General features: G+C 50.7%; 1 protein-coding gene across 3 annotated transcripts; it reads left to right on the top strand.

Moving 5' to 3' along the window:
- The first annotated feature begins 4280 nt into the window (after window positions 1-4280).
- On the top strand, window positions 4281-12317 carry PRODH2 (proline dehydrogenase (oxidase) 2). 3 transcript variants are annotated; one of them, XM_012651475.1, is made up of 10 exons: window positions 4281-4515; window positions 4591-4787; window positions 4877-5015; window positions 5101-5187; window positions 7127-7207; window positions 7289-7444; window positions 7514-7680; window positions 10553-10663; window positions 11080-11165; window positions 12086-12317. In XM_012651475.1, the coding sequence occupies exons 1-10, from the start codon at window positions 4339-4341 to the stop codon at window positions 12268-12270; spliced, it is 1386 nt and encodes a 461-aa protein (XP_012506929.1). In that variant the 5' UTR covers window positions 4281-4338; the 3' UTR covers window positions 12271-12317. The 3 variants fall into 3 exon arrangements, with proteins under 3 accessions (XP_012506929.1, XP_012506930.1, XP_012506931.1); XM_012651476.1 differs by having other exon boundaries at window positions 12091-12297; XM_012651477.1 differs by lacking the exon at window positions 12086-12317 and adding an exon at window positions 10738-10829 and having other exon boundaries at window positions 10553-10586; window positions 11080-11146.
- The last annotated feature ends 458 nt before the right edge of the window (window positions 12318-12775 follow it).

Raw genomic sequence — 12775 nt, 5'->3', positions numbered from 1 at the left:
CCCGAAGGTCGTCTTACGGGGTTTGTGCTTTATTCTGGGGGTGATGGGAAGCCAATGAATAGTTGCAACAACAGAAATAACAGACAGATGGCATTTATGAGCTGTTGCAACACGCCAGCCCATATCGTAAGTTCTTTATATATATTATCTCCTGGAACCATCAGAATCACTCGTGAGTCCAGTTTTCGTCACCCAGTGTCCATTCACCTTTTTGCTGGTGACAATGCAGAGTATTGTCTCGGAAAGCAGCCGTGCCCTGTCCCCCATTCTCGGTCGGCTTTGTGCATTGGAAGAACTCATTCTACTTGAGGCTCCAGGAATAGGCATGTCCCTGGGCCTGGCCAGAGTATCTTATTCTTCAACACCAAGGGTGGTTATCGGAGTCCTCAGGTGACTAACCCTAACCCCAACCCTAACCCTAACCCTAACAAATGAGCCGAGGACTCTCCCACTTAGGGCTCTGCCTCGGTGCTAGTGTTAAAACCCCCTTCCCTGTCGCCACGACATGGGTGATCACCCGCAGAAGGACCATCTGGGACCTTCCTGCCCTTGCGCAGCCCATTGTGTTCTGCAAGGCACTCAAGATTGCTCACCTAGTCTCTCCCCCTCCCGCACCCTCATTTTCAACTTCACTTTCCCCAATCCTAGTTTCATGCTTTGGATAGGTCAGAAAAACACTTTTCTTCCCTATGAGCAGTATTTGTTTCTATCTCCTTGCCTTTAATTTGTCTGTGATTTGGGATACCCACCCTCTTGATCCAATAGCATTTGTGGAGCATCTGTAGTTCCTGCTATACTCTGGAAGATGCATAGATAAATCATAGATCACATTATCTTCAATGTTCTGCAATTTTGGTATGATACATTAATATTTAGGCGTGGGTTTCTTTTTGTTTTATTTTTATTTTTTTTTTAGAGACAGGGTCTCACTGTGCCACCCAGGCTGGAGTGCAGTGATCATAACTTACGGCAGCCTCAGACTCCTGGGCTCAAGCAATCCTCCAGAGTAGCTGGGATACAGGCACATGCCACTGTGCCCAGTTGGAGCTCTTCTTATTTCTCTAGTTTAGGATATGCTTGCTTTTTGTGAATTCATGCTTTTCATCAGCCCTGGAAAATTCTCAGCCATTATTTCTTCAAAGATTGCATCTCCTTCATTCTCTCTAATTTCTACTTTTGACACTTATATTAGATACTTGATGTATCTTAACCATTTTTTCGTATATTGATCTCTTTGTCTCTCTGCGTTGTATAATTTGATATATTTGGGGGTATGGAGCTCTGATATATCTTCTAGTTCAATTGTTCTGTCTTCTGCTATGTCTAATCCACTGAGTTTTTATTTTCATTTTGGAAATTACATTGATTACATTTTTTCATCTTTAGATGTTTCATCTACCATTTTATTTTTTCATACTTTTCTTTTTTCCTTTTTAAATTTCAGAATATTATGGCGGTACAAACATTTTGGCCACATATATTGCCTTTGCACCGCCCAAGCCAGAGCTACAAGTGTGTCCATCTCCCAGATGGTGCGCTCCGCACCCATTAGTTGTGAATTTACCCATCCCCTCCACCCCTCCCACCTGCCTGGCAGCCAATGAATATTACTCCCATGTGTGCGCATCAGTGTTGATCAGTGAGTACCAATATGATGGTGAGTACACGTGGTGCTTGTTTTTCCATTCTTGTGATACTTCACTTCGAAGAATGGGCTCTAGCTCCATCCAGGATAATACAAGAGGTGCTAGTTCACCATTGTTTTTTATGGCTGAGTAGTACTCCATGGTATACATATACCACATTTTATTAATCCACTCATGTATTGATGGGCACTTGGGTTGATTCCACATCTTTGCAATTGTGAACTGTGCTGCTATAAACATTCAAATGCTGATGTCTTTATTATGGAATGACTTTTTTTCCCAGCAGTGGGATTGCTGGATGAAATGGTAGTTCTATCTCTGCAAGGATATCTCATTGTCTTAGCGAAAGGAAATTGGTGCACTGAAATTCAGGAGTGGGAGAAAGACTGATTTTTCACTCTGCCCTCTTTTGTATTAATTTTTATATGAGCTGTGCATGTAAAAAAAAAGTTTAAAGACTTTTTTTTTAGCTCAGGCTTCACTGGATTTCTAATCTGTCTCTTGTCACTGAGCTCTGTGAATTGCATACTGAAGACAAGACAGCAGAAAAAGGAAGTTAAAATCTCGAGGCCTGGGGTCTGGGGGAAAGGGACGTTAAATCTGCAATTGGCCACCAGCTGGCTGTGTGACCTCAGGCAGGTATCTCCACCTCTCCAGTCCTCTATTTTTTTTTTTTTTTGAGACAGAATCTCACTCTGTTGCCTGGGCTAGAGTGCCGTGGCATCATCCTAGCTCACAGCAACCTCAAACTCCTGGGCTCAGGCGATCCTCCTGCCTCAGCCTCCCAGGTAGCTGGGACTACAGGCATGCACCACTGTGCCCGGCTAATTTTTTTTTCTATTTTTAGTTGTTTGGATAATTTCTTTCTATTTATAGTAGAGACGGGGTGTCGCTCTTGCTCAAGTTGGTCTCGAACTCCTGAGCTCAGGCAATCCTCCCGCCTCAGCCTCCCAGAGTGCTAGGATTACAGGCACGAGCTACCGCGCCCGGCCTCCAGTCCTCTATTTTTAATAGCTGCGAATTGGGGGTTGTGCAGTAAAGGATGAACCTTGCTCAGCTCCAATCCTGCATGGTGAGAGCATCTTTGTGTACCTGGGGAGCTTGAGCCATGCAGTTTCGGCTTGACCTCTGGAGGGGCTCCAGACAAGGTCAGCCATGCAGGTGGCCAGCCATGCCTATGTGACTGACCCCCAATAAAAACTCTGGACATCGAGGCTCTGGTGCACTCCCCTGGTTGTTGTAACTCTCTATGCACATTGTTATACATCCTTACTGGGAAAATTGAGCACTGTTTTCTTGAATCCACTGGGAGAGGACAACCAGAAGCTTGCTCCTGGTGTTTCCTGGACCCTATGCATCTCTTCCCTTTGCTAACTTTAATCTGCATCCTTTCACTGTAATAAACCATAACCACAGTATAATGGCTTCTCTGAGTTCTATGAGTCCTTATAAAGAATCGTTGAAACTGAGGTGGTCTTGGAGATCTCCAAACACAGGGGCAATTAATGGCATATAACTTATCAGTGGAGACAGGCATCAGTGAGTTTGTGCACACAGCCCTTAATAATCACAGGCAATACCTACTGAGCACATGTTGTGTACCAGGTTATGTGTGTCCATTAATTGGATCCTCATACCAACCCTAGGAGGCTGATACTATGATTAATTTTTTAGTTTTCCTTTATTATGAAACGTATTGTGCATTTGGGAATGTATAAAACATAGATGATAGCTTTAAAAGATACTTATAATGTGAACAACTGTGAATCATCAACCATGTTAAGAAAACAAGACATAGAAGCCCCCTACACTTCTACCCAGTTACAACTCCTCCCATCCCCCAGAGGTAACCCTCTCTGACTTTTGCGATAATCATTTCCTTGCTTTTCTTATCTTCATAGTTTGACCACCCACATACGTATCCCCAACGTTTTATTTTAGCTTCACTTTCCTTGACTTCGTATGTATTGAATAGAATAACACAGCTTGTCCTGCTCGGTGTCTGGCTTCTTTCACCCAACATTGTGAGACTTAGTCTTGTGCCTGAATGTATTGGTAGCTCACTCCTTTTCATTATTATATAGTATTCTATTGCATGAATATACTGCATTGTGTTCCATTTTCCTGTTGATGGAAATGTGGGTGGTTCCATTTGGGGTTATCACAAACAGTGATCTTCTGAACATCCTTTCCTGTACATGTTTCCTAAAGCCCATGTTCAGGGTTTCTGGCATATGTGCTTAGCATGGCACAGCTGGGTTAAAGGGAATTCATATTTTCAAATTTATTCAATAAGACTACACCGCTTCCAATTTTAAGATGAAGCAATTGCAGCGAGAGAGGTTAGGTAGCTTGCCCAAGATCACAAAGCCAAATGGCTTTGAACCCGGTGGGGATCCTTGCTCCAGAGCCCGCGCTCTCACGTGGCACCCCTGGCACAGGTTGGGCACCTAGTAAGTGTGAGCTGTTGTGCGTAGGATTGTTGGGACTGTTACTGGGGGGCTCCTCTCCTGTTACCGTTACTCTGAACTCTGTCCCCATCAGTTAATAATTAACTGCCCCCCCCAAGGAGCCTGTGATCCTAAAGATTTGTTTTGTTAATTAGTCACTGGCCCCTGCCTCAGCCAGGCACAGTTGGTGAACTTGCTGCCTCCAAAGTCCCTTGCCCTGGCGCGGAGGTGGCGAGGGATCCATGATGCTCCGGACCTATCGAGTGCTCTATTCCCAAGCCGGCCCCTCCGCAGGCAGCTGGCAGCCCCTGAACTTCGACGAGGGGGCCTTCCGCCTCAAGGGCACAGGAGAACTGACGAGGGCTTTGCTGGTGCTGCGGCTATGTGCCTGGCCCCCTCTGGTCACCCATGGGCTGGCGGTGAGCAGTGACCCCGGGGCCTGGCCTAGAGGCTCTCCCTGGCCCAGCTCTGAGCCCTGGCTCCCTGTCACCCAGCTCCAGGCCTGGTCTCAACGACTCCTGGGCTCCCGGATTTCGGGCGCGCTTCTCCGAGCATCCATCTACGGGCAGTTCGTGGCTGGCGAGACGGCAGAGGAGGTGAGACGCTGCGTCCAGCAGCTCCAGACCCTAGGCCTGCGGCCTCTGCTGGCAGTGCCCACTGAGGAGGAGCCAGACTCAGCGGCCAAGACTGGGTGAGTAGGGGCCGGGGCCCAGGGAGGCTGGGAGGATGGCAGGAAGGGGCTTTGCAGCCTCCAGGCCCTGACGCCTGCCGGCTGAGCAGCGAGGCCTGGTACGAGGGGAACCTCCGTGCTATGCTGCGGTGTGTGGACCTGTCACGAGATCTCCTGGAGACCCCTGGCCCTGCCAGGAACAACCTCATGCAGCTGAAGATGACGGCGCTGACCAGCACGCGGCTCTGTGTAAGGGACAGGCCAGACTGGGGTGGGGGGAGGGCGCGCTGCCCACCAGGGTCCCCTCATCACCCCACCCACCACCCCATTGCAGAAGGAGCTAACCTCGTGGGTCAGAAGGCCGGGGGCCTCCTTGGAGCTGAGTCCTGAGAGGCTGGCAGAAGCCATGGACTCTGGGCGGGTAAGGACCTCAAGCGGGGCGTGTGGGTCCCCTGTGCTCGGGTGTAGCAGGCTCTACACGCAGGATGTTCGAAGTGTTTAACTTCCGCTACTTCCCAGGCTTAGAACGATCAGCATAAATGTGGCTGTAGCTCAGAGGCCTGGTTGAAGTGAATCGAATAGGGGTCATCTGGGGGCCCTAGGGGATGGGCTGGGGCCGGGGCTCTCAGAGGCGGGTTTGGGATAGCAGCTCTTTATCGACCGGAGGAAAGTATATCGATGTGTCATCAGTCACCACCATCATAGTGATGGGTGCTGTCTGCACGTAAGTTTTGATTAGACCAATAGAATTTTAATGGATTAATTCATTAATTCCTTTTTATCTTCATAAAGTTGCCAATGGCAACTATGACTCCACCTTGTATAATGTCTACCTTTCTGTTCCTGTGGTCTTGTTTTGTTAAGTTTGGGGGGCAAAATTTCCCCAACATTTTATGAAAAATTTCAAACATATCGAGATGTCAAAAGAATTGCACAGTAAACACCTATATGTCGCCACCTTTAAGATTTAACTATATTTGCTTTAAATCACAGCCATCCCTGTATCTATGTCTCTACCCATCCATCAGTCCAACTTGTTCTTTGAGCATTTCAAAGTTGCAGACATCAGTACGCTTTCCCCCAAATGCTTCAGGCTGTGAATTATTAATTAGAACTCAATAATTATTTGCAGTCCTCCTTTTTTTTTCGTTTGAGTTGAAACTTACATGCAACTATACAAATTGTAAGAGCGTACCCTTGGTGAACATTGACAGACACACGCACCCAAGCAACCCAAGGCCCTCTCAGGACGTAGAACGTTCCCATCACTCGGAAGTTCCCTCCACCGATCAGGGGGCAAGGTTTAAATTTACACAGACTGCATTATGTCAGCTTTCTCACTCTGTTTCTCACTTTTCCCACTGAGCGCTCTGATTTTAAGACCCATTCATGAGTCTGTCTGTGTATGTCTAACCGTCGCTTCTAATCACTGCTTCTAACCGTGTCATTTACCTCTCTGGGGATGGACACCTGGGTGGTCTCCGGGTCTCCACTACCCCAAACAATGCTACGGTGGACATGCTGATGTTTCTTTCTTTCTTTCTTTCTTTTTTTTTTGAGACAGAGTCTTGTTTTGTCACCCTGGGTAGAGTGCAGTGGCATCATCATGGCTCACTGCAACCTCTAACTCCTGGGCTCAAGCGATCCTCCTGTCCCAGCTACTTGGGAAGCTGAGGCAGGAGGATCACTTGAGCCCAGGAGTTTGAGGTTGCAGCAAGCTATGGTGCAGTCACCGTACTCCAGCCTGGGTGACAGAGAGAGACTCTGTCTCGGAAAAAAAAGGGGGCTGGGCATGGTGGCGTGTGCCTATAGTTCTCGCTACTTCAGGAGGCTGAGGTGGGAGGATCTCTTGAACCCAAGAGTTTGAGGTTGCAGTGAGCCATAATCATGCCAGTGCACTCCAGCCTGGGCGACACAGAGAGACCATCTCTTGAAAAACACCAAACAATAGCATATGAAGTCATCTATTAGTTACGAACATGGATTGTGTGTGTAGCATGTGCTGGCATTGTTCTGTCCTAATGATGTCCAGGCACATCTCACATATGATCCCACCGTATGCACACAACAACTCTAAGAGGTAGACACTATTATCTTCATTTTACGGAGGAGAAAACTGAGGCCCAGAGAGGTTATACAGCTTGCTCAAGGTCACACAGTAGGTGGTGGAGCCAGGATTCGAACCCTGATTGTGGGCTTATAACCACGTCAATAAATAGTATCTACATGATATTGCTACTTTTCAGATTTCTAGTAACTTCTAAACTTTTTCCCCTTCCTGGTGGTGGGGAAGAGGAGGCTTAGGCCCTAGAAGGGTCTAGTAGTCCTGAGCTCTTCTCACCTCCCCTGCTGCCCCCCAGAACCTCCAGGTCTCCTGCCTCAACGCCGAGCAGAACGGGCACCTCCAGGCTGCCCTGAGCCGCTTGCACCGGGTGGCGCAGGTAACTGCTCCTGCTGTGGTCTGGGTCCGCTGCCCCCGCCGACGGCCCTGGGGCCCTGAGCACGGCCTGTCTCGCCCTCAGCACGCCCGGGCGCAACACGTGAGGCTCCTGGTGGACGCCGAGTACACCTCGCTGAACCCGGCGCTCTCTCTGCTGGTGGCTGCGCTGGCCACGCGCTGGAACAGCCCCAGGGAAGGCGGGCCCTGGGTGTGGAACACTTACCAGGCCTATCTGAAGGTGTGTGGTGCGCTCCGGGGGATGCTGGCTGGGGTCCCAGCGCCCTGACCCACCCAAACCGGCCTGCAGGACACACACGAGCGGCTGGGCCGGGACGCTGAGGCTGCACACAGGGCCGGCCTGGCCTTTGGGGTGAAGTTGGTCCGAGGCGCATATCTGGTCAAGGAGAGAGCGGTGGCCCGACTCCAAGGGACAGAAGATCCCACTCGGCCTGACTATGAGGCCACCAATCGGAGGTAGGCCTGGGCCAGCCGGCCTGCGGGAAATAACAGCACCTACCCTGCAGCCAGAGCTCTGCGAGGAGCTTCCACGGGTGTCTAAGCTGCATACCCTCTCCCCGCTCCCGGCACTTCCCACTCTTCCCGCCCCCTCCTTTGTCGCCTCCCTGCAAGTCTGCTCCCCACTTGGAGCCAGAGGGAGTCTGTTCATACCTGAGTCACATCTTGCTCCTCCCTTCCTCACTCTCGCGCTCTCCATAAACTCCAAATCCTCCCAGTGGCCCACAGGCCCCCATCATTGGCCCCTGGCGCTTCTCTAACTTCACCTCCTCCCACTCTTCCTCTCACTTCACTCCAGCCACACTGGCCTCTTTGATGTTCCCCCGGGCCTTTGCACTTCCTGTCCCCACTGCCTAGAACATTCTTCCTCCAGACAGCTGCATGGCCCAACCCCTCACCTCCTTACGTCTTCACTCCTTGGTACCTTCTCCGGGGGCCACAGGGACTTACCCAGGTTACAGGGCAAGTGGCCACGCCATGGTTGGAATCGAGGCTGATATCCAAGACCTGTGAGGGCTCCTAGGCACATGTGTGCATCATAGGCTTAATCACTGGCACTGATCCAAGCTCAGTGCACGCACCTGTAGTCCCAGCTACTCGGGAGGCTGAGGTGGGAGGATTGCTTGAGCCCAGGAGTTCAAATCCAGCCTGGGCAACATAGCGAGAGCTCATCTGTAAAAAAAATTAATAATTTGTACTACTTGTAAATTGAGATATAATTCATATACTATAAAATCCATCATTTTAACATGTACAATTCAGTGGAATTTCGTATATTCACAAGGCTGTGCAACTATCACCAGTATCTGATTCCAGAACATTTTCATCACCCCAAAAAGAAACCTCATACCCACTAGCTGTCACCTTCCATGCCCTCCTCCCCTCCTCCCCTGGCACCACTAATCTACTTTCTGTCTATGTGCATTTGCCTCTTCTAGACATTGCATATAAATGAACTCGTAAATATGTGGCCTGGTACTTTGCTTCTCTCATTTGATGCTTTCAAGGCTCATGCATGTTGTACTATGCGATAGTACGTCGCCCCTTCTTATGGCTAAATAATACTCCGTTACGCGGACATACCACATTTTGTTTATCCATCCATCAGTGGATGGGCATTGGGACCATTATTGTTTTAGTACGGATTCTGAGTACATAATAAATTCATGTGGTTCAAAAATCCAAATGACATGAAGATGAATACACTGATATATTTCACTTCCATCCATATCCCCATATCCCCGTGGAGTCTCCCTGCTCCGCACAGGGAACCATTTTTTTAGTTTCTTACATGTGTTTCCTGAGTTTCTTTACGTCTACACAGGCAAATACAGCAATATATTCTTATTTATTTAGTTAGTTTTGTGCCAAAGGCGTCACGCCTGCACACTGCTCCCTGCTTTTTTTTTTTTTTAGACAGAGTCTCACTCTTTTGCCCGGGCTAGAGTGCCGTGGCGTCATCCTAGCTCACAGCAACCTCCAACTCCTGGGCTCAAGCAATCCTCCTGCCTCAGCCTCCCGAGTAGCTGGGACTACAGACATGTGCCACCATGCCCGGCTAATTTTTTCTATATATTTTTAGTTGTCCAATTAATTTCTTTCTAATTTTTAGTAGAGACGGGGTCTCGCTCTTGCTTAGGCTGGTCTCGAACTCCTGAGCTCAAACAATCCGCCCGCCTCGGCCTCCCAGAGAGCTAGGATTACAGGCGGGAGCCACCGCGCCCAGCCTGCTCCCTGCTTTTCCACTCGACTGTGTAGCTCAAAGGCAGAACAGTCCGGTGCTAATGAGCCTGGGCGACAGCCTGAACTCAAATCCCCACTTGGCCACGTCTAGCTGCGTGACCTGACGACAAGAGACATAGCCCTTCTCAGTTTCAGTCTCCTCCTCTGTAAAACGGGGATAACGAGAACATCTAGCACACAGAGTTGATGTGAGAATTAGATGAGCGACTAGATTTTCCCAGAGGAAAGAGAATTCCAGAATTGCATGTAAAGGAAACTGAGTGCGGGGACTGTTTACAGAAGTGTGGACGAGGCTGGGGCATTTCCCCGTGAGGAATGTTGAGGCACCAGGAACTCGCAAGAGTGGGAAGCTGTTTCCACCCCGTGCTATCGCTGAGAGAGGGAGGCCGCCCTAGTGGCGCGGGGGCCACCTGGAGGACACAGCCAGGGAGAGCGAAGGAGGGGCGGGGGGCGAAATACCAGCGCTGTCTCTCCTTCCTCCTTCCCATCTCCTGCACGCGGCTCCACGGGCCACGCGGGACATCGCAGCCGCTTCCTGAGGGGCAGAGAGCAGACGTGGGGGCAGCGGAGAATACCCAGCACAGCATGTGACGTTCCCAGGGTGGCACGGGGCCTGCAGTGAGCTTGGCAAGCACTGGCCAGTCTTCTGACCTGTGCACCCCACAGTGCCCAGACGGCGCCCTCGTTCTTTTTTAGAGCTGCGTGACACTTCCCTGACCTCCCCCGTGCCACCGTTCCCTTAACCAGGTCCCCACTTACGGACTTTCGGGTTGTTGCTGGTCAGGTTCTGTGGACAATGCTGCAGTGAACAGCCTCGGGTCCGCGTCACCCTGTGCGTGTGATGGGACCCTGTGCTGCGAGGCTGCCATTGTGCCCAGCACTTCAGACACACCCGCATCTCACTCCATCCTCACAACAGCACTGGCTGGTGAACTCACACTGCTACAAGAGCGGAAAGTGGCTCAGAGAAGGGATGTCCCTTGTAGCGGGTGCAGATGGAACGGGGGCACTTAGGTGCACCCCACCCCAAGTCCCTGAGCCCTGACCCTCACTCACCAGGTGAGCTGAACGGAGCATCCCGCTTTAGTTACAGCCGCTGTCTGGAGCTGATGCTGAACCAGGTGTCCCGCCACGGCCCCACGTGCCACCTCATGGTGGCTTCTCACAATGAGGAATCAGTTCGCCTGGCAACCAAGCGGTATGAGGTGGGGGATGGTAAACAGGGACCCACAAGAAGAACCCCTCCCTGCCTCTCCCTTTCTCATGTGCCAGATACAGGCAAAGGGCGGTGGCTATGCGACAAAAGGAGGAACAGTGAGGTGTTCTGGGGAGGATAGTACAGATGTTTAACCCCTGCTATGCCTGTAAGTTCTGTAGGCCCCAGACAAAGCATTGCCCCTTATTTGCTGGGGCATGGGGAGGTCTGAGGGTTCCAGGGAAGTGGCTGGGACTCATTGGGGGGCCTTCAAGGGACTCAGAAGGTAGTTATTTATCAGCGAGTTTGGAAATACTTCAATATTGGAATTACTGGAACAGCCATATGGGTGTGTAACAGCTGACTTGCAGCTCTAGGTCCAGCCACAGTCTGGATTGATGATGTGGCCTTTTCTGTAGCATGTGGGAGCTGGGCATCCCTCCGGATGGGCCTGTCTGTTTTGGACAACTTCTGGGCATGTGTGACCACGTCTCTCTGGCACTGGGTATGTGAATGGACCTTCCCCCTCTCCCTCTGCCTCCCTGCCCCGCAGCCCCAGGCCTCCCTCCTTCCCAGCCAGATCCTTCTACCCTTCTCACCCGAGGCCTGGCCAGGCTCCCACCTGGAGCCTGCAGCTAGCCTGGCCTCCAGACCCTTTCAGGTAGATGCGTTACTCCAACATCTGCAGGCCGCATGGGCCTGTGTCTCTGTCTGCTGTCTGTTGCTTTGCTGGTGCTCAATCATGGTGTCTCGTTTCCTTGTGCTTTGTTACCTTTACTGCGTTGTTCCCCAGGGCCTGCCACGGGATGATTTATGTTTTCTTCTGCCATGTGCTAAGGGGTACAAAACCACTTTACCCTAAATTCACAGCTTGACATTTCTTGAGACATCCCAGCGATGCAAATTTGGGCTGCAAATATGTGAGGCGGCTACATCTTCCCTGATGTGCTTATTATGGCCAAGGCTGTTCTCTGGGTGTGAGGGAGGGTGGGAGGGGTGGCTTCTTGTTAACTCTTACTCTGAGGGTATAGCTGTTCAGGGTTCCAGCTTAATCTGGGGACATTCTCCTTTATAACTCTCACCTCAGTCAGGCTTGAGTCTGACTGTCAACTCAACCCCCACAACTTGGTAAAGTCATCAAATAGCAGTTCAGTTTTGCATCTGGGGCAGAAGTGGCTTCCTCTGTGGGTTTTCACTTTCTCTTCATTTTTGGAGTGATAAATTTCTTACTCACTTGGCATTTTAATAACTTTAAGAATATTTTTAAAAATATTTGCTCCAGGATTTTTAGTTTGTTCAGGGAGAAGTTTTGTCCAACGCTCCTAGTGTGCTGTGTTCTCAGAAATGGAAGTCTCTGCTCCAGATGGGGACTGGGGAGCCTCTCCCCACATCCGAGCCCATGCGCTGCCAACGTTCTCTCCCCAGGGCAGGCTGGCTATGCAGTGTATAAGTCCATCCCCTACGGCTCCCTGGAGGAGGTGATCCCCTACCTGATCCGGAGGGCCCAGGAGAACCGGAGTGTGCTTCAGGGTGTCCGCAGGGAACAGGAGCTGCTCACCCAAGAACTGCGGCGGAGGCTGCTGGGGGGAGGCCGAAGGGTACGCCATTAGCACCCCTGGGGGGCATGTGGTCAATAAAGGTCCCAAGCTATCACCCAGACTGCTGTCCTGCATCGAAGCCACCACCTTGAGGAAGGACTCATCTTGACTGCAGCCAGCCCAAGCTAGGGGACTCTGCAGCTCAGAGATCTGTAGATGACCCTAACGCATAGCAAGGGAATCATTGATCGAGGACTAATGAAGCTCCCCTCAACTCCGAGGCAGCCTGTCCTGGGATGGCCTTGTCAGCGACTCATGCAGGGACTTTCGTCACCCCAGTGGATGCCCAGATGAAGAGCAGACACTGAGCCATGAAAGTCAAGAGGCTGGGCCAAGGCCACATGTCCAGGGAGGGACAGAAGGAAGAGCCAAACCACTCTCTTGGTTAATAGGCATTGAATGAGGCCCCTTCTGGGTGAGGTTCTGAGGTGAATGATGCTAGGGACACAACAGTGACAAAGACAACCCCAGGCCCTGCCTCACAGGGCTCTTAGTCCACTGGGGGTAGACAGACCCA

Source organism: Propithecus coquereli, unplaced genomic scaffold (assembly GCF_000956105.1).
Source record: "Propithecus coquereli isolate 6110/MARCELLA unplaced genomic scaffold, Pcoq_1.0 Scaffold358, whole genome shotgun sequence".
Lineage (NCBI taxonomy): Eukaryota > Metazoa > Chordata > Mammalia > Primates > Indriidae > Propithecus > Propithecus coquereli.
This window is presented reverse-complemented; position numbering and strand designations above follow the sequence as displayed.

Excerpts from the sequence above, each read along its gene's own strand:
- PRODH2 (XM_012651475.1), top strand. The coding sequence starts at position 4,339 with ATGATGCTCCGGACCTATCGAGTGCTCTATTCCCAAGCCGGCCCCTCC. Across the intron at positions 4,516-4,590 it reads TGGTCACCCATGGGCTGGCG|CTCCAGGCCTGGTCTCAACG; the intron begins GTGAGCAGTGAC and ends CCTGTCACCCAG. Across the intron at positions 4,788-4,876 it reads GACTCAGCGGCCAAGACTGG|CGAGGCCTGGTACGAGGGGA; the intron begins GTGAGTAGGGGC and ends CCGGCTGAGCAG.